The sequence below is a fragment of the Prinia subflava genome, chromosome 8 (assembly GCF_021018805.1).
Source record: "Prinia subflava isolate CZ2003 ecotype Zambia chromosome 8, Cam_Psub_1.2, whole genome shotgun sequence".
Lineage (NCBI taxonomy): Eukaryota > Metazoa > Chordata > Aves > Passeriformes > Cisticolidae > Prinia > Prinia subflava.
Window position 1 is genome coordinate 18,558,599 of NC_086254.1, and position 19,351 is coordinate 18,577,949.

At 45.0% G+C, this 19,351-nt stretch overlaps 1 protein-coding gene across 1 annotated transcript; it reads right to left on the minus strand.

Annotated features, from left to right (window-relative positions):
* Positions 1-924: 924 nt before the first annotated feature.
* TOP2A (DNA topoisomerase II alpha) lies at positions 925-19,090 on the minus strand. The gene is made up of 35 exons (XM_063404976.1): positions 18,952-19,090; positions 18,468-18,611; positions 18,203-18,293; positions 17,719-17,782; positions 17,146-17,291; positions 16,420-16,517; positions 15,911-16,123; positions 15,542-15,715; positions 15,250-15,351; positions 14,662-14,799; positions 14,412-14,550; positions 13,971-14,128; positions 13,447-13,572; positions 12,920-13,030; positions 12,723-12,828; positions 12,238-12,347; positions 11,428-11,520; positions 10,849-10,963; positions 10,416-10,537; positions 9,648-9,796; positions 9,109-9,340; positions 8,846-8,980; positions 8,548-8,748; positions 7,797-7,992; positions 6,484-6,575; positions 6,157-6,300; positions 5,951-6,034; positions 5,653-5,850; positions 4,636-4,741; positions 4,210-4,353; positions 3,618-3,762; positions 3,420-3,481; positions 3,177-3,296; positions 1,961-2,160; positions 925-1,550 (listed from the first exon to the last, which is right to left on the minus strand). The coding sequence occupies exons 1-35, from the start codon at positions 18,982-18,984 to the stop codon at positions 1,416-1,418; spliced, it is 4,626 nt and encodes a 1,541-aa protein (XP_063261046.1). The 5' UTR covers positions 18,985-19,090; the 3' UTR covers positions 925-1,415.
* Positions 19,091-19,351: the final 261 nt, after the last annotated feature.

Consider the following 19,351-nt stretch of genomic DNA (forward strand, 5'->3'; position numbering starts at 1 on the left):
CTGTTGGGGGTCCTGTGGATCTTCCCAGGTTGTCTCCAGCTCTGGCACATGTAGAGTAATCCCTACACAATCCTGTGTGGCACGGCCAGGGCTCCTGCCAGCCCCTGCCCAGTGCTGACAGCATCTGGTGGCTGCCCAAGTCTCCTTTCCAGTAACGGGAGCAGATCTCAGGACAGTCCAGATCATCCTCAGACCCCCCTCGCCCTCTGGGGACGTGCAATGCCCAGGGTGGGGCAGTGCCTGGTGCCCCAGAGCCCAGTTCCCATCCAGCAACACTCCCAGCACCCCATCCAGGGTTTTGGGATGGGAAACTCCCGGTACAGACTCCGTGGTCCACCAGAGCTCTACCCCCACCTTAGGGTGATGCCAGAGTTGTGAGAGCAGCCCCACAGCCCACCCGTGGCTCTGGCTGAGCCGTAAATAGCCCGGCCCTTGGAGGGGACGCGCCAGAGACGCTCTCCAGAGCCAGTGGAAAATCTGACAGTGCTTTCCACACTTGACTGGGTTCCAGCAAAGCACCGATAGCGCGGGGGGCCCTGGAATTATGGAATGGTTTGGATGGGAGGGGAGCTCAGAGCTGATCCAGTCCCATCCCCTTCCACAGGCAGGGATACCTTCTGCTATCCCAGGCTGCTCCAGCCCGGCCTTGGACACTTCCAGGGATGGGGCAGCCACGGCTGCTCTGGGCCAGCAGCTCCCCCCGTGCTGGGGACCACAGGGGTGTTCACAAGAATTCAGCTGTGGAGCCACAGTGGCCACAGCCAGTGGGGAAGTGGCCAACCAGCCCAGCACCCTCCAGTGCTGTGCCAAGCCCTCTGCTCTGACAGAGGGAGGGCTTAGCACAAGCTCTGCAGTTGTCATTTCCCTAAAAACATGCAAATTCAGTGAGGAAATTAAGTAAAAATACTTTTATTGGACAAATATTTAAACAAACAAACTCAGGACAACAAGAACAAACATAGAAATATTTACATGGTGAAGGAATAGTGCTGGAAAAACAACTCCAGCTCACCTGTGTTGGGTGGTGGAATTAAAAATTCTTGTATTTTAGTACTGTAAGATATTTCAAGAGGGATGTATAAATTTTAAAGGATTTGGCATATTCTAAAGTCAACTTTAACACTAAAATGACCACAAAGTGTCAAATAATGGGGAAGAGGGAAGTGTGGCAGCACTTGCTGGGCACGTGGCTCTGGTGTTCACCAAAAATGGGAAGTTCCTGTTTAAACAAATCTAACTTATTTAAAAGAATAATAATTTTTAAGAAAAAATGAGCTGTGTTCACCTGTAACGAACTCTTTTGGAGCGGCTCATGTTCGGTGTAGATTTCCTGGGCTGAGGTGATCTTTGGTGGGAGCTCTGGAGCGCTGCTGAAGGCTTCTTGTGGGTCTGGAGTTTAAAATTTTCCTAAATACTTAAAATAGATCATCCTCAGAGGACTCCAGGTACTGGACAGGTTTTTTGGCGCGGCCAGGCCTGGCACGGGGCTCAGCTACGGGGCTTTCATCGCCGGAGTCAATGGTGAAGGTGTTGTCCTGTAGCTTGGATTTCTGGAGGGAAAGCAGGAAAGGAATCATGGATCTGAACATGGGAACACAACGAGCACCACATGCCTGCTGTGCCATGGGGATGGTGGGGTTTTGAGAAGTGGTGGGAGCAGACCAAGGCCTGACCCTTATGAGGGAAAGGTCCTTATCCCAGAGGAATGGTCACAGCCCCAAGGCTGACACAGCTCCAGGAGCATGAGGGCACAGAGCTCTCAGGCACAGTGTGGGATTGCTGGGGTGTCCTGGCTGGACTCTATGATCCCTGTGGGTCCCTTCCAGCTCAGAATATTCCATGTTTCTTTGCCCTTCTCTTCCCCACACACAGGTAGAGGTTCGACCTCCATCATTTTTCCTGCCAGAGGAACCCACCCCACGCTCCGCGGTTCCCTCGGCGCTGACGGTGTTGCACAAACCTTTGATGCAACAGATTTGGCAGCCTTGGAGCCAAAATCCGAATCGGAATCCGAATCCAAAGCGGTTGGCTGCCTCTTCAGAACCTTCCTCCCCTTGGCGTTGTCACCCCCGGCGTGCAGGGCTCCCTCCTTCGCCGCTGGCTTGGCTTTGGGCGCAGCCTTTTTCTTGGCCAGGATATCCATGATGGAGGGCTGGTTGTCTGGAATACAACACGGCGTTAAACCCCTGTTAAACCTCCCTCTCTGGTTCCCAGTTTGGGAATTATTTAAACCCCTGTTAAACCTCCCTCTCTGGTTCCCAGTTTGGGAATTACTTCCAACAGAAACAGGCTCAGCGCTGCCGCGGGGTCAGCGCGCAGGTCGTCTCCGTTCCATGCTGGGTTTTCTAGAAAGATCCCTCTCCCACAGATGGTGAGGAATGAGGTTGTTTATCTGCTCAGTTCCGCTACATTTAGAGGATCAAATTAAAGTGTCCCCAAAGCAATTTACAGACTATTTCAGATTGAACAGTCCTGATCTCTCAAGGCTCTGTAACCCATCTCAGACCTTCAGTCTCCTGCACAGGGAAGAAGGAATTTCCCAAACACTCACTCATTCCTTCTTACCTATATTTTCACTTTTGAAAAGAGCATCTTGAAGCACAACTTCCAGCTCAGCTCCTTTCAGGCCATTTCTGAGTGATAACATGCTTTTTTAATTTAGGAGTGGAAGTAACACTATTTTCCTGCCGGTGTCAACACTGAGTTGATTCCATTTGGAATATACAGAACAGTGTCAAAGTCTGGCAGTTGAGTTTAAAAAACCCCAAGTCAAATGCTGGAGATGGATGAGATGGATCCAGCACTGAACAGATCAAACTAGCCCCAAAAGCTTGCCTGCTGCAAGGCAGCTTTCTTCCCAAAAAGACACGAAGTAGGACATTGACTGCAAGACACAAATTCCACTCGGATTATCCCTGCCAAGTATTACATAGCACTGTAGGAAGCATTCACTTTTCCTGTTCCCAAACTAAAATTCCCTCCCTCCAAGCATGTCCAACATGAACTAGAACATGATATGTTTGGAAACAGACCTCAAGCATGACAACCAGAGAACCTCTGCCACAAACCTCAGATCTTTGCTGAAATGCAAACTCCGGTTGCCCAGGCCTTGGAAATCACTCGGACTGTTTCCCACAGGAATTATAATTGTTCTCTAGAACTGCTGTTGCCCTTACCCTTGGTGGCTCCGGCCTTCTTGGCTGCAGGAGGTTTTTTGGACGTGGCCTTGGTGCTTGGCACTGGGAGGGACGGAGCTGCGGGAGCCTGGCTCACCTTGTCCTCAGGGACATCTTGGACTGGAACGGGATAAAGAAAGCAGAAAGTCAGCCTGAAACAGCCAAGTGATCCCCTCTGCCCTCCCCTGTGCACTGCTGAGGGATTACAGAGCAATCCAGTGGTTTAGGGGGTCTCACACTCACCAGGGGCAGCACTGGGCACTGCCTTTTGCTTGGGAGCTTTTGCTGCTTTTTCAGTGGTTTCCCTGGAAAATAAAACCCCAAGTTTTTAATTCAGTTTATGATACACTAAAGAAGGGCATTAGAAAAAAAAAAAACCCTTTTAATTTCTGTGTAGCATTAAGCACTACTAATTTCCAGTGATTATGGAAAAATACTCACTTGGGAGCAGGTTTGGGCTTGGGAGGAGCCTTTTTCTTCGAGTTTGTGTCCGATTCAGAGTTGCCTTCACTGTCACCCTGGAATTCAGATTCCTCATCTGAGCTGGAGTGATTCGAGTCCGAAATGACCATGGGCTTGACTTTGGCTGATGGAAGGACACAGATGTGTTATTTTACACATTTGGCAATATGCAGCTCTGTCTCTTTTTCAATATTTTAGCTACAGCTATTAAAAAATAAAGATCTGAATAAAAACAAGCAGATGCTGAGACTGCCAGGGAGAAGACTCCAAACGACAAGTGTGTTCTGTCATTTGGAATCTTCCAACCTCACCCACAACACATTTAATTTGCCAAGACAGTTGTGTAATTAAACCTAATAGCCATATTTCTCTAGTTGCCCATTTCTGCTTTTCCTTGAAAATGTGCACAAATGGTAGAAATATTTAATAGTTTCAGACAGTAAAACAAAGAAGCTTTTTAAAGATGATTTCTAAATGTGATCTGAGGCTCTGGGAGGTCCCTAAATAGTCTGTTCCATTCTCTCCTCCACAAAGAGGACCATCCCTCTCCTGCATCCATGTCCTCACTCACCTGCTGCCTGGCGAACCACTCGCTCTCTTTGAGGAGGAGGAGCTTCAAAATCAGACTCTGAATCAGACCCTGAGTCAGACCAGGGGTTTCGTTTCTTGGTTTTCTTTAATGGCTTGAAGGGCAGAGTGGCCTGTCTCTTAGCTCCTGAAAAATATTGAGAGGCAGGATGAACCAGCAAACTTCCATGTGTAGTTCAACTCAGCAGTTCAAGCTCAGCTTAGAAATACACTGAATTCAGATCATTCTGGCTTAAACAAAGGGAAATAGGAATCTATCCTGCTTGACTGTTACCCAGGATCACTTTCTCACCTATTTTTTAAACTACTGATCCTAGGTGTTCCTCACTACCTTCAGGAAGAGGTCAGATAACCAAACTGACAACCCTTTCCCTCTTTTCCTTGCAGGGAATAACATCAAAGCATTTACCTTGCTCAGTCTTCAGCTTCTGCCCTAATCTCTGCTTCAGGCCTGCAGGCTCCTTCTCTCCGGATGTGTTTTCATCCTGATTCTCATCAAATTCAGTTTTTTCACTCTGCAGATGCAAGCAGATACCAAACAGTGAGTCAGCTCACACAGAGGAGGCACATGGGGTAATGGAGGAGGGAGCAGCTTATTTTAGCCATAAAAGTTAGTGGTACAAGAAACCCGAGTCTGTGAAATAAACTGTGTGTAGAATTGACTACAGACAGGATCTGTAACCTGGACAGGATCTGCCCCCCAAATCAGGTGACTTAAAAAGCAAAATCCAACATGAACAAAAACAGGAACTCTGGCCCCACTCCTGAGCACTCTGGTCCTGTTGCTTTGTGCTGGCTCTGGAGGGGATGGGGACACGGGACTGGACAGGGTGGGATAAAAAACAAAAGTGAGAGTTATTTGGAAAAACTGTTGGGTGGAATCATGTGGAGGAAAAGAGTGACCTTTGTGGCTTCCAGGGCTAAACAGGTGAGGGGATGGGTTATCTCTCTGCTGGAAATGGCTGAATGGCACAATTTCAACTAGTCCTATAAAAAGAGTTCAATCTTTTTTATCTCCTTGATACGGAGAACAATGATGGCATTAAGTGGCTGAAAGCATTGCTGGGAATGCAAAGGCTGTTCTGGAGAAGGGAATGTACTAGCTGTGCTTCCTGCCTGCTAGAGGGTTTATCAAATTCCCAAGACACCTGGAATAACCTTACTTGCTTCCGCCCCCTTTTCTGAGCTACCCATCCCTGGTACTGAAATGTGCCAAAAATTTCCCTCTATGCCATGTCCTGATATGTGAGTCTGTTCTCCTTCAGACACCCCTATTCCCAGTGTTTCCCAAATCCTGAGGTCCTGTCCCTCTCCCTGAACCACTGCTTCAACAGGACAAGTCCAGCTAACAAGGACTCACATTTTTTTAGGACTGTATTGAAGAGGATGTAAAGGAAGATCGAACATTTGGAATGTTCCTTTTTACCTTTACTTTCTTTTTAGTTTTCTTCTCTGCCTCTGCCCTCATCTCAGCAGTGATCCGAGGAACAACCCTGATGCCATGAGGGGATGGCATTACTTCTGCCAGCTGGGTTTTCTTCACCTTTGCTTTCCCTCCTTTCACCTTCAAAGGTTTGCCAACAACCCCTGCACTCTCATCCTGTGCTTGTTTGGCCTCCACTACCTGCAGAGCATAAAATAACACGAAAAAAAATACAAAGGTCAATAAAGGGCTGGTGGATAAGACAAGGGAGTTTATTGTCTGCATCTGAGCATTGACATACATCAAGTTCTTCGATGAAGGCAGCAAGGTCTTCCTTCCACAGGTCAGAGGGACTCTTGCGCTTGAGGTTTTCCAGCTCCTTTTCCTAAAGGGAATCACAAATCGTAATCATTAGTCACACATCTCGATCCACCAGCCAAAAATAAACTGTATAACACATAATATACTATAAATATAATGCTTCTATAAGGAGAGGAAGGCACATACTTTGTTATCCCTCTGCTTGCAGAGCTCATCTTTCTTCTCCTTGGTCAGATACCACAGGGGCATGTTCAGCAGGTAGTTGAAGTCTGGGCCAGAAGCTGCAGCTGATTCTTTGTCACTCTCTTCCTCCTCCTCCTCCTCTTCATCCTAAATATGGATTTGAAACAAACAGTCAACAGGAACCTTGACACACACGGGTAGGGCTACTGATCAAACACGGAAGCTCTTGAATCCTGCTAATTGAAAAGCAACTTGGGCCTCTCTAAGGATTATGAAGCCTCAGAGCTTGGGGCCAGTTTGGGCATATTCAGAGGATGACTGAGGCATTACCTTGTTTTGAGCCTCCTTCCAAGCCTTCACCGGATCAGACTCGTACCCTCTCTGGATAAGAACTTGTATCAGCTCTTTCTTGGGTTTGTTTTCTGCAAACAGACATTTCAGGATTGTCACTCAGTGCCCACCACCGGTCGCTGTTAGGAGCGACAGATGAGAGTTACAGTCTGGATCCTGTGCATCCTTACAGAGCTCCAAACCAGCCTTTCCACATCACAGCCGGGACATGTGGAAAAGCCTCAACAACACCTGAAAAACCCCTATTTAGCAGGTGATTTGTCATGGAAGCATTGCTCCTGTACCAGCCAATGTTAATATTTTTCTTTGTTTCCATGCAAGCATTTCCTCTGTTTTAAGTAGTTTTTGAACTTGGGGAAAAAAAAAGGTATGATGGTATGAAACAGGTTTTATCATGACAGGCAGGTGGAGAAAGAAACTCTTGATAGCTTGGTATAGCTTGCACCTCATTAGACATCACTCGGGAAATTTATGCTCTAAGTGTTCAACCACTGGAAATGCTTCAGCTGGAATTTGCTCCTTTTTAAGGTATCAGAAGCCATCAACCATGAGACACAAATACAAATGAAACCAGCTCTGGCAGCCTTGGAACTACTTATTACAAAAAGCCAAGAAAATGCATTTCAGGGGTATTATTTCTCTTCCTGAGTTCAGGCAGACAGACTCGGGCTGCTGGGATTACTGGGCTGCCTTCAGACACAAACCACAAAGCATCTTATGACACGTTGTCTGGCCGCATCCTCCGTGAAGGCAGCAAACACAGCCCGCCTTTCACACTGAGGGGGAAAAGTTGATTGAAAAATGTGTATGTTGGGAACAAAGATCTGCTTCTTTTTCTAGCTCATGATTCTCAGATGCTGCTGCTTGAGTAGTATCTAAGTTTGAAGCCCCAGTCCACTGAGAACGTGATTTGGAGTGTTTTTGCAAAGATAGAGATTCTTAAGAATGCATTTAGCAGCAAACACTGCCCTTTCTAAACCCACAAATAATTAAGTCTTACTCCTACCAAGTCAGAAATAAATAGGAATTATTGCTAAACTATTCAAAATTTCTCTCAAAAATTCTCAAACTCAGAGCAGGAAAGCTGCATAAGTATCCCATTGTCATTATTATGTGTATAACACACAGACCAAGGATACTCTGTGAAGTGTTTTCCTCTTAGATGTCACCGGAACAGAGATAAGCCCTGGTGTGGTTTGCAAAAGCCAGCCTGGGGCTGAGGGGGTGCTGACAGAGCTCAGGAGATCCCCCAGTTCTCCCAGTTCCAATCCCAGTCCCCAAGAACAGCATACCAATGACAATTTTGCCATCTATTTTCTCCAGGATGAAGCGAGCCTGGTTGCTCAGCTTTGCAGACTCAGCACCCAGCATCCCAATGAGCCATTCCTTCCTCAGATTGTAATATCGGAGCCGGAGTTCAAAGAACTCCTTAAGAATATCCTGGGGAGAGTCGTATTTCTTGAGAAAGCCCACGTGGTCAAAAAGAACCTGGAGGGAAATGAAAGAACACGAGTGTTATGATGGTAAAACGGATTCCAAACGCACTGAAAGTTACCTGTAACAGAGGTGTGATGGTACCACTGAATTATTAACCAACAAATTATCAAATCTCAGCATTGTTCTAGAAACTACTTCAGTTTGTGAGCACAGCAGCAGAGACAATTTCAGAATTTCAGTGTTCTTGAATAGGCACAGTAGAGTTAAGGTTACTTGAATCTTAGAGCTCTGTGCAGGACAAACATCTCACATCAAAGCTTCACACATTGTCAGGAACCAGACGTTCAGTGCCCCTGCTGCTGGCTCAAAGAGCTCTACAAACTGTGATTTCAGATCATTTTGCCTCCTTCAGGCAAACCATCCACTCTGGGCCCACTCCTAAACCAGGATCTTGACCTTTGAAAGCTGATTTAAAACCAGTAACAGCAGAAAAATCGAAGTGAATAGGTTACTGCCAAAGAGGATTTTTGTTTCACGCAATGACTGCAGCTGTCCACAGAGCCTGAATTAAACCAAGAAATTCCTTCAGCAAAATCTGTCACGTACCATGGAGTTGCATGTTAAACTTGTTTGGAGTTTGAAGACCTTATGCAGCCCCACAGCTTCAGCTTCTGCTAGTTTATCTTCAGTCATCTTCACCACGAACCTCACTGTGGTGTCAGTGTGATATTCTTTGTAGTCTGTGATTAGAGGGGGGGTCTTCTCAGTCCCATTCAGCATCGGCTCCAGAACCTGCTCTTTGTATGTCTGAGCAAAGAAACAAAGTCAGGCCCAAACCCCACGACTTGTTTTTTGTTTTAAAAGGCAAACTGTACATTCCTAGAGCAGATTCCCTGTTTATTACCTGTGTCCATGTTCTGACAGGCAGCTCAGTGATCTCGATGGTTGTAGAATCAAGGATGGACACTTCACCACTTATCACATACTGATTGTGCCCCAGCTCATCTATGGTGCCTTTGAAATTCTTGTAACTGGGAAGCTGAGGAGAAAAAAAATGGATTCATCTTTGTGTGGATATCTCTTTTTTTAAGCACGCCCATAAAAATGCTCAGTATGAGCTCAATAAACTAACAAGCGAGACATTTATTTGTTAATTATATCATTTACCATTGGCAGTGGCTCTTCTCCATCCATCAGCCGACGGATATTGTTCACAACTTCCCTGATATCGTAGTTGGGGATCTTGCAGGCCCAGCCAGTGCCAATCCCCTCGGCCCCGTTGACCAGCACCATTGGGATGATGGGCATGTACCACTCTGGCTCCACACGCTGGTTGTCATCGTAGAGGAACCTCAGGATGTTGTCATCCATCGGTGGGAACACCAAGCGTGCCAGGGGACTGGAATGGAGAAGGGAATTTAAGCACGAAATTCTCGTTACAGAACATGATTGCCATGCAAAAAGAAACCTCCCTAATTTTTATTATCCCATCTGGATTTCTCCCTTTGGTTCTGCTTCCATTTCCATATTCTCTGCACTGATAGCCAGGTTTTCATAACGGAATCTAAGCACCTGAGTCTCACTTCAATTGTTGCTACTCTGAGCATGCAAGCCTGAAGTTTTAAAGGGAAAAATCCAATCTGTTTTTCATTCCAATTGCTGTAATATTGAGTCCTTTAAGACACTAAGAACTCCACAATGCTGACCTGAGCATGGTGAAGATGTATCGAGGGCTGGCAGAGTCTTTCCCTCCGTGCAGCCTCGTGCCAAACTGCCCGATGGGCTGGAGCAAGTTGAGGTTGTTGCTGCCCACAAAGTTCTGAGCCAAGTTAATGATGGTCATCATCAGTGCAGCCTGCAAAAAAGGAGGTGGAAAGCTGAACATGGTTTAGGGGATGGACAAAGTAAGGCAACATTCACACCAAGAATTTCATTGATACAGAGGAGAAACTCAATTGATGAAATACTGGAGGAAACTCAAGGAAAATGCATCCCAAGACCATCTGGAATGTTCTAGTGAGCCATATCTCTATAGCTGACCTGTGTCTCTGCCTATTGCTGCCAACCTGCTCTGAAAGCTCCAGTGGAAGATTCTGTCAGTCTCCACAGAGAGCCTTGTGGTAGTGCTTAACTTGTCCTGACCCAGGCTGAAAGGTTATTAACATCTGCCTAAGTCCATCACAAATTAGGTAGGGTTTTCTTGTTCACTTTTTGAATGAACTATGCTCCCATGAAGTCCAGACAGGACAGGCAGAGTGAGCAATGTCAGATTAAATGAATACTGAGGAATGAATTGTGCAAACAGCTAAACAGCCACTTCCCTTTGGTGTACAACTGAAACATCTAAACAGCCACTTCCCTTTGGTGTACAACTGAAACATCTAATTCAGCTTTAGAGGCATCACAACTCACACCAACAGAAGGGGTTTTTGCCTTTCCTTTCAAGTGTTTTGCACACGCAGGCAGGTTCTTACCTCACCGTGATGGTATGAGGACATCTCAGCGACAGAACCAGCCAGCTGAGCAACCTTCACCTCCCGCTTATCGTTCCGCTTGAAACAGGTGAACAAAACTTTCCTCTGACCTGGCTTCAAACCTGTGTGGAAAAAGAAAAGACCTCGTGGTTAGAGCATGTGATGTGATGCACTCGGCTTCTGCTCTCTAGAGATACAAGAACTACTTATACACCTAAAGATTCTGTACCAGCTGAGTGGGGTACTGGCAATAACATACTACAAAATGGACAAGACATTTCATCCAAAGATGGAAAAAACTTAGCAGAAAACAGACTTCAGGATAGTGACCCTGAAACCTCAGCAGGTTCCCTGGCTCTGATGTGCCATCAAACACCCATTTCCTCAGTTCTGGGGATACACCATGCAGAACCATGACTTAGAAATCACTTACCATCAACCAGTGATGGGATTGATCTCTCATTATCTGAGTTTGAGAACAGCACTAACTCCTTGTTGATGAAGTCATTGTATGTCAGGTAATCAGTGTTTTTCCCATACAGGTATTCCTAAGAAAAACAGAAAATTGCCTTAATTTTAACAGGGCCTCATCAGTTTCTTGGCTAGCTTCACTGAAATGGGAACTCCTTGTAAGACCAGCTAATACAGCTCAAGTGCTGGCAATCTTTGCATGGCAAAGGGAAATACTACCCAGGATGCATTATTTCCCCCATTTTGGGGGAAATAAAGACTTCATTTGCCTCTGCTTGAATTATCATTTTCGTATTGATACAGTACCTTGAAAGATGAGAGTTAAAAATGCAATTGACAGTTGGATAATTGACAATGAGGCTACACTGATAAGACGAGAGAAGGAGCTGCTCTGCAAAATCCTGATACATTTTCAACGTCCCATAATCCGGACCTGACTCACTGACTGAGCTGTGTGCAGCTCTGGCATGCTGGGATGAAGCTGAGAACAGCCCCAGGCAGAGGCTGGAAACCAGTTTCCTTATAAACATAAACCTTTTACCTCTGGCAGACCGTGCAGCTTCCGTTGTCTTCTATCCTCCATGAAATTAGTCAGCCACTCCTTTCGCTCTTCTATCTTCTTCTTGCTAAAGGCCTGGATGTTACAAAATGAAAAGTAACTCAATTCCAGAACGTTCTGTGGTTGTGCACTATTGGATCACTTGAGAAAAAGGAAGAGCTTACCCAGGAGAACAACATGCTAAACAGGCTGATTTAAGAGCCCAAGAAATGCAATAAAAGGTTTCTGTAGCTAAACATATTAAGAGCATAATTTCCCCCACTCTGTAGAAGACAGAGTAGTTCAGTATAAATTTACAGATTTTTAATATAATAACAGAAGACTAAAGCAGATTTGAGGGGAAAAATTTGATTTTTTTTGTCATTGCCTAACAACTCTGAATAATTAAGAATCAACGACCAGTGAAGGTGAAGTTCACAGAAATGAGGACTGTTTTAATCCACTGCATTGCACTGGGGGAGAAAGCAGAGATCAGGCTTGGAAAAAACTGCAGCAGAATACTCAGAAAAACGTTCAAGGAATATTTACTATTGTGTCTGAAAATGTCAATTGGTTTGTAGTGATTAGTTTGTTCTGAGCTATATTTAAAGCCCATCATTAAAAGGGTACTCTTGCCCTGAGGTCGAGGGGCAGATTCGCTGCTCCTGGTTCAACTAAAGCTGTAGCCTTGGTAACACAGAGATTGTCTCCAGCCCAAAGGCCTAGAAGAGCATTTTAAGAGAAAATACAGAGCACTCTACAAGGTGAAATACCAAAGGTAGTAAGTCAGCAATTAAATCAAGTGTTAGTCACCAGGGTGATCGCAGCATCATCTTCAGGCCCAGAATATTTGAAGCCTATCCGGTGTCTTGCCATATCTGCAAAGTATTCTTTGGCCTCCTTGGATGTGCTGGTACCCAAACCTGCAGGGACAGGAGAGTTAATCCTAATGACTTTTTGCCTAAATTAAGTTCCAATTCGAAGAAATATTTTGCTATGCCCAGTTTTTGTGATGTACCATTTGAACATATAGTGTGACTTCCTGGAAACTTAAATTACTTCAAAATAAGATGTATCACAAAAGTCCTAAGAATTACAATTAAGTGAGCAGTGGCATGTAGAAGTTTTGGATTTTGTCTGTAATTCCTGTGGGAATCTGAAATCTAATTGGAATATCACAGGAGGGAAGAGACTTGGAGGACACCCAGTCCAAATCCTTTCTGCAAAGCAGAATTGACTGCATCAAATCATCAGAGCTCTGACTTGGATCTCTTTCACCATATCAAGTTTTTACAGACCTTTGTAGTACTTGATTTTCCATGAGTTGTAGTTCTGTGTACTGGATTTCCATTCTTCAAACTCAGGAATGCTGTAGAATGCAATTTCTTCTTTGTTTTTAGAGGCCTACAATGGGCAAACATTTTAACTGTGAAATGAAAGGCAGTTTTGGATAATGGATCCTCAGTCATTCCCCTCATCCTTCCCCAGCCCTCACCTTTATGATGGGAGTAATGAATTCCTCCAAAAAATTGTGTTTTAGAAGAGATGGCCAATTGTGATGGATGAAGTTAATCAGCAAACCTTTGATGTGTGATCCATCCTGATCCTGAATTATAAAAGGAAAAAACAAACCATATTTTACCATGGAATAATGGAAATGACAATTGTTTGCCTAATAGTAAATGACTGTAATTCCATCTAACTGACCCTATTAACTTTCACCTCTAATTAGGTGGTCATGTGTTAATTGCTGAAAATTAAGAGAAACAGAAAAGGTAGATTTTTGGTGAAAAAAGGTGTCAAGGACTGGTCAAGGACTTTGAATCAGCAGACTGGAAAGACAGTGTTTAGCTGTTTGATGTAACTCACCATTTTACTTTTTTGTGGCTGAAAAGACATTATAACCCACAAAAATGTAAAAAACACAGAGAATTGAGCAGTTTGAGAAATATTTTTTTCCTAACTCTTTATTTAAGTGCTAATTGTTATCCTCTCCCAGCTTTCAATTTTAATGAGCCTAACCTGATCTGTCATGATCATAATCTTTCCATAGCGAAGACTTTTTAAAGATTCTTGATCTTCATAGTTCTTTTTATATTGCAAACCCACAATCTTGATGATGTTGTTGATTTCGGCATTTTCCATAATCTGAAAGAGATCACACAGAATAAAAACTTGTATTTCAGATTCAAGATGTAGCTCAGGAAAGTATAAAGTTATCTGTGAGTGAATCATTGGCTGAGTTCTGTCCTGCTGGTGTTTTTTTGCTGTTTAGAAACTTGTGATTTCTAAAGGTTAAATTACTCTAGATAATTCCAAACATTTTCCAATCCACAACACGAACATTATCCCCTCAGGGAAATGACTGAACAGGACTTAATCAATATTCTTACTTAACCAGTGAGGCAGGCTCAGGATGAGGGAAGACTCAGGTGTTTAAGACACTGCTCCTTGGAGTTCCAGTGCTCCAGGTGCAGCTGCACTGACTCATTGCACAAATCACACCACACCTTGCAGCACGTAACTGTAACCATTTTCCAACCAACCTGCTTGTGAGAAGCTTCCCTGACATTGAGGATTTTCCCACGAAGAGGAAATACTCCATATTTGTCTCTACCAACCACTCCCAGACCAGAGACAGCCAGAGTTTTGGCTGAGTCTCCCTCGGTCAGGATCAGTGTACAATCTAGAGAATTCTTGCTGCCTAAAAAAAGAAGAAAATCGAGTCAGTTTTCTACTTAAGAAATTAAATCCAAGGCTGCCACATTCACGACTGAACAAGTAGAAATAATCTTTTAACGCAGTTATTTTGGCACTGCACACAGTAAATGGGGATAATCATTGTAAATGGGACTGCAAAATGGGAGTAAAACTATAATGACAGGTTTTCTTTTTTCACTTTTCCTTAGGAGACAAATCTTTTGTTTAATGAACAAGTTTTAACTGTTTTTGAATGAATTGGTTACAAAGGCTGTCCAAACACTTACCAGCATCGTTGGCATCATCCAGTTTAGGAACACCCTTAATCTTGGAATGTTTCACAGCTGAACACTTCTTATTCAGCTGGTTCTGAGCTTTAAATTTTACCCAATTTAGGATACTTTCAACAATGCCACAGCCAACTGCCTGCAATGCAAAACCCAATCGTAAGTTGTGGGAAAAGCCTCAACAGTGACAGAAACTTTTGTTATGTATTTTTTACAGACATCTTGGCTGTCTGTGTACATTAGGACTTACACCCTTAATGAATTTTTCACTCAGTTTACAGGTAGAGCCGAAGTTCTTTGCCTGCAGAGTCATGTTCTCCTTAGTCTGAGAGTCAAAGGTTGGGTTTTCAATTAAGGCATTCACAAAAATCCACATGTGGTTCTTCACCTGTAGTTAAATACAACAAGGATCACACACTGTACAGGCTCAGCTCACTTGTCCATCACACAGTGAGGGAACACTCAGCACTGCAGGGTTTGGAATTTTTGTAGATGTTTTGTTTATTTTGAACAGCTAATGAACACTCATGAATAATGTTAGTGATTTGGGATGTCAAGGAATTGGCATCTCTCCACCTCAACAGGTGTTATCTCACAGATACTGAGGTTTAGTGCATCTACACTGATTAATAGTGACTACAAAACACATTGCTCAAGCAAAGGGAAGTTAATTGGCCTCAACTGGACAATATGAGATTTCTGTAATTAGCAATCTTACATACAGTGTCTGTACAATGGAAATGTGTTATTAATTAATGCAGTTATGCATTAAGCTGAAGTTACAATTTGCAGTAATGCTCAAGTTGTGTTTCCCACCTGTAAAATTCTGACACTGTACCTGGAAAGGCTTCACTCCAACTCCATTTTTGTTCTTCTTTTTGACAACATCAATGAGTTTGGTCACGATCTGGTCAGCCACATAATCGACGTGTCTGCCACCCTGAGGAGAACGGGACAAGGACCTGGGACTGAGGCCACTAAAACCCACAAAACTACAAATATCTACTCAAAACTTTAAGCACATTCTTTGCAACATTATTTTTCACTAACATATGTATGCTAACAAATAGCCAAGAATATCAATGTTGAAGAGTATGGCACTAGCTTGACTAAACACAGTAAGGAGTTACCTTTGTGGTGGCAATGCTGTTAACAAAGCTGACTTGCTGGAAGCCTTTTTCACTCAAAGTCAAGCACACTTCCCATCGGGAATTGACTTCTTCATGGATAACTTTAAGTGCATTCCCAGTTTCATCGACCTTATCCTTGAGATAGAGGTCCACATAACTGCGGAATCCTTTCACCTGCACACAGATGAGAGCAGACAACTGGTTGATAACAGCTCTTATAAATACTTAATTCACATTTCCCTGCAAAGCGGGTACAGAAATCCCTCCTGCACGTGTTCATTTGCTTTGTGTGATGACAGGAATAGCCTCACTGCTTAAATGGCACAAACAAAAAGCAGATATTTGTGTTTCTTTTCAATGCTCACTTACAGGAAGCCTCTGTCCATTCAGGAAAACTTTGACATCCTTTGTGGATCCAGCAATATCATACGCTCTTCGAGACATCAGTGCTACAATGTCCTTATCCAGAATGGTCATTTTGAATTTGGACAGATCAGGTTGGAAAGTAACACACGTGTAATCATCTCCATCAAAGTATTTCAGCTTCATTTCTCCAGCCTTTCCCATATTGTCTGTCCAGGTCTGAGGAAAGGAGCTTTGGTCAGTTTTAAGTCAAACCCACACAAATAACTACCTTAGTTTTTAAAAGCAGTAAGATGTGTTTTAGATACCTTTAAATTAAACAACAACTCTGGTTAAAAAAGAGATTCTGATGCTGTCTGCTAATTTCATTATTCCCTTGAATTTATTTTGCAGGTCAAGTTTACTCTAATCACAGTGAACTGACTGCAAGGTGTGCCCAGAGTTTTGAAACAAAAACTGAGGGGCTCATTTGAAAACATCAGGTATAAACTCCCTGGAAAGAAAAGTGCTCCTACCTGCTTGAATAACTTTTTGTATTCACGACATCCAGTTTCCACAGTAAATTTTGTGCTGAATATGTTGCACAGTTTGGCTCCATAACCATTTCTCCCCCCTGAAATTAGAAGGAACACAGATTTGTGTTATTGTCTTTGTCCAAAACCATCTAAAAGAATCCAAGACTAACTGGAGTTTGTCAATGTCAGCCCAATTCAAAGACAATGGTCAACAAGCAACAATATTCTACAAGCTCAGTGCACAGCTACAAACTTTGATTTAATTAGGGTTTAAGAGATTTTTCAAAGACAATTTTCCCTGTTCCACTGCTCGCACTGTTGTTACGATTAAACAGAGCCCAGAGACTTCTCTGATAGATTCAGAATATAATTTTCATAGAATCACAGAATGGTTTGGGTTGGAAGGGACCTTAAAGCCCATCCAATCCCACTATCTGCTGTAGGCAGGGCACTTTCCACTAGCCCTGGTTGCCTCAAGCCCTGTCCAACCTGGCCTTGGACACTTCCAGGGATGAGGCAGCCACAGCTTCTCTGGGCAACCTGTGCCAGGGCCTCACCACCCTCAAAGAGAGGAATTTCTCCTGTGTAAGAGAGGAATTTCTCCTGTGTATCTCACCTAAATTTCCCCTCTTTCAGTTTTCACGGTGCATCAAGGACCCCCTTCCCAGCCTTTCTCGTTTAGGTCACACACTTAGAGCTGCTCAGAGATATCTGAGCCTTCCCTACCTGTGACTTTCTTCTCATTGTCGTCGTAGTTGCTGGATGTCAGCAGCTGTCCAAAGATCAGGGCAGGCACATAGACCTTCTCCACTTTGTGCTCAACAACTGGGATACCTTTCCCATTGTTCCACACACTGATTGTGTTATTCTCTCTGGGGAGGGAAAGAAAAGCCTGCTTTTAAGGCTGCAAACGGCTGAGCTGTGAAAGAAGTCACAAAAAAAGGCTCTGGGGAAAGGCACCATTTCACCAGGAACAGATCTGTGCTCAGCAAGTGCAGCAGCTGCCAGCAGAGGGGGGACAGGCAACACAGAAACGCCCAGATCTGCACATGTCGGGTCTGAAATGGACCCACACACAAAACCCTCTGCCTGTGCTCAGTCAGGATGGAAAGGGAGAAAAAACCAGCAACAAAAGAGAGGCCGTTTCCCCAGCCAGCCCTCTGTAAGAGACCAGGGGACTAAGCAGAGAGCCAGGCTTTCACAACTGGGGAATTAAATTTGGGCTCTCTCTCGGATCAGCCCCACGGCAGAGCCCTGCAGAAAGCTGAAGGCAAGGAACAACAACGAAACCAAACTTACACATCAATTGTGACTTTAATGCACGACATGTTTTTGTCCCTCTGCTTGTTGTCTGCAGCATTGACTAGAAAGGAAAGAGAATATTGGGTTTTTATTACATTCTAAACCAAGGGAAAACTATGAAGTGTTCCAGTAGAACGAACATAAAAACTCACTACAGTGTTACTAATAATCATCTCAGCATGAAAATATTTAGCAAATTACAAAGAGGAGTACAACAAGTTATCATGGAATTATGAAGGGTGGAAATGACCTCTGAATTCCTCCAGTGCAACCACTAGCATAAAAGGGAGAATTTTGGGCAGAAGGAAATCAAGTTTGTAATTGGATTTTTGCGATTTTTCTTTTTGTTTGTTTCCCGTGAATGGCTTGCTATTAAGCAGTGCTAATAAGTTCTTGATAATTTATGTTTAGTTCCAGTTTCTTCCATTCAACCCCCGTTAATAACCTGTCACTCACTGACTCGACGGATCTGTCAGCTTACCCAGAATCTCATCAAAGATTTTGTACAAGCCAGGCACAAAGGTCACATCTCTGCAGTTGAGGCCAATGCCTTCATCATAAACCCACATTTGCTGGGGAAAAAAAATAAAAATTGTAAGTGCCCAGGTACAGCCCCTCTTCTGTGCCACCCGTTTGCAAAGCGGGTGTTTTGTGATTGATAAGCAGATGTTTTGTTCTGTGTAAACAGCTGCTAATGACTCCCTGCCTCCCCCGAGGTGCTCGGGGGGTTCAACCCCTGCTCCTACCTGGGTGACGAGCTCCACGGAGCCGATGTAGGTGTCTGGCCGGAGCAGGATGTGCTCCAGCTGCGTCTTTTTCTGGTAGATATGCTCCACCGTGAGCTTCTTGGGTCCATCGGCCTTGTTCACACGGATGTTCTCGTTCGCCGGCTGTTGGGGGAGAGGCAGCGGCGGTGAGGGGGTGAACAAAGGGAACACGAGCGGGCCAGGCCGAGGAGTGGAAGAGGGTCGGGGTTGGGGGGTGAGAAGAGAACTGGAATAGCAGAGGAGCGGGGAATCTGAGGAGAGGGAGGGCTGGGGAAAGGGTGGAGAGAGGGGCCCGGGGAGACCCTGAAGGAGGCTGCGAAGGACTTGGGGAGACTCTGAGGGGGCCCGGGGAGAACCCGCTGGTGCCCGGCGGGGGCTGAGGGGAGCCCAAGACCCCGAGGGGACGGTGTGGCGGGGGATCACGAAGCCCTGCAGGGTCGGGGGCAGGGGTCGCAGGACGCACCCGAAGGGGCGATGGGGACTGCGAGAGCTCCATGGCGATGGCGGCGGCGGCGAGAGCGGCTGAGGCGGCGAGAGCGGCTGAGACGGCTGTGGCGGCGCCAACGTCCCCTTCAAACCTCCGCTCGTCCCGCCGAAACGCGCAGCCAATCCCCGCTCGCGGCCCCCTGCGCTCCGCCAATCGCAGTGCGGGGGCGGGCACACGGCTAGAGCTCTGCCCGCCCTCCGACCAATCAGAGGCCGCACATGCGTTCAAACCAGCCAGTCGGAAGGGGGAGCAGCGAGATAGGCAGCAGCATTGACCAATAGAGAAGCGAGAGGGAGGGCGTCGGGGCTGCCCGTTTGGTGGTGGGATGTACTGGGATACACTGGGATGTACTGGGATACACTGGGATGTACTGGGA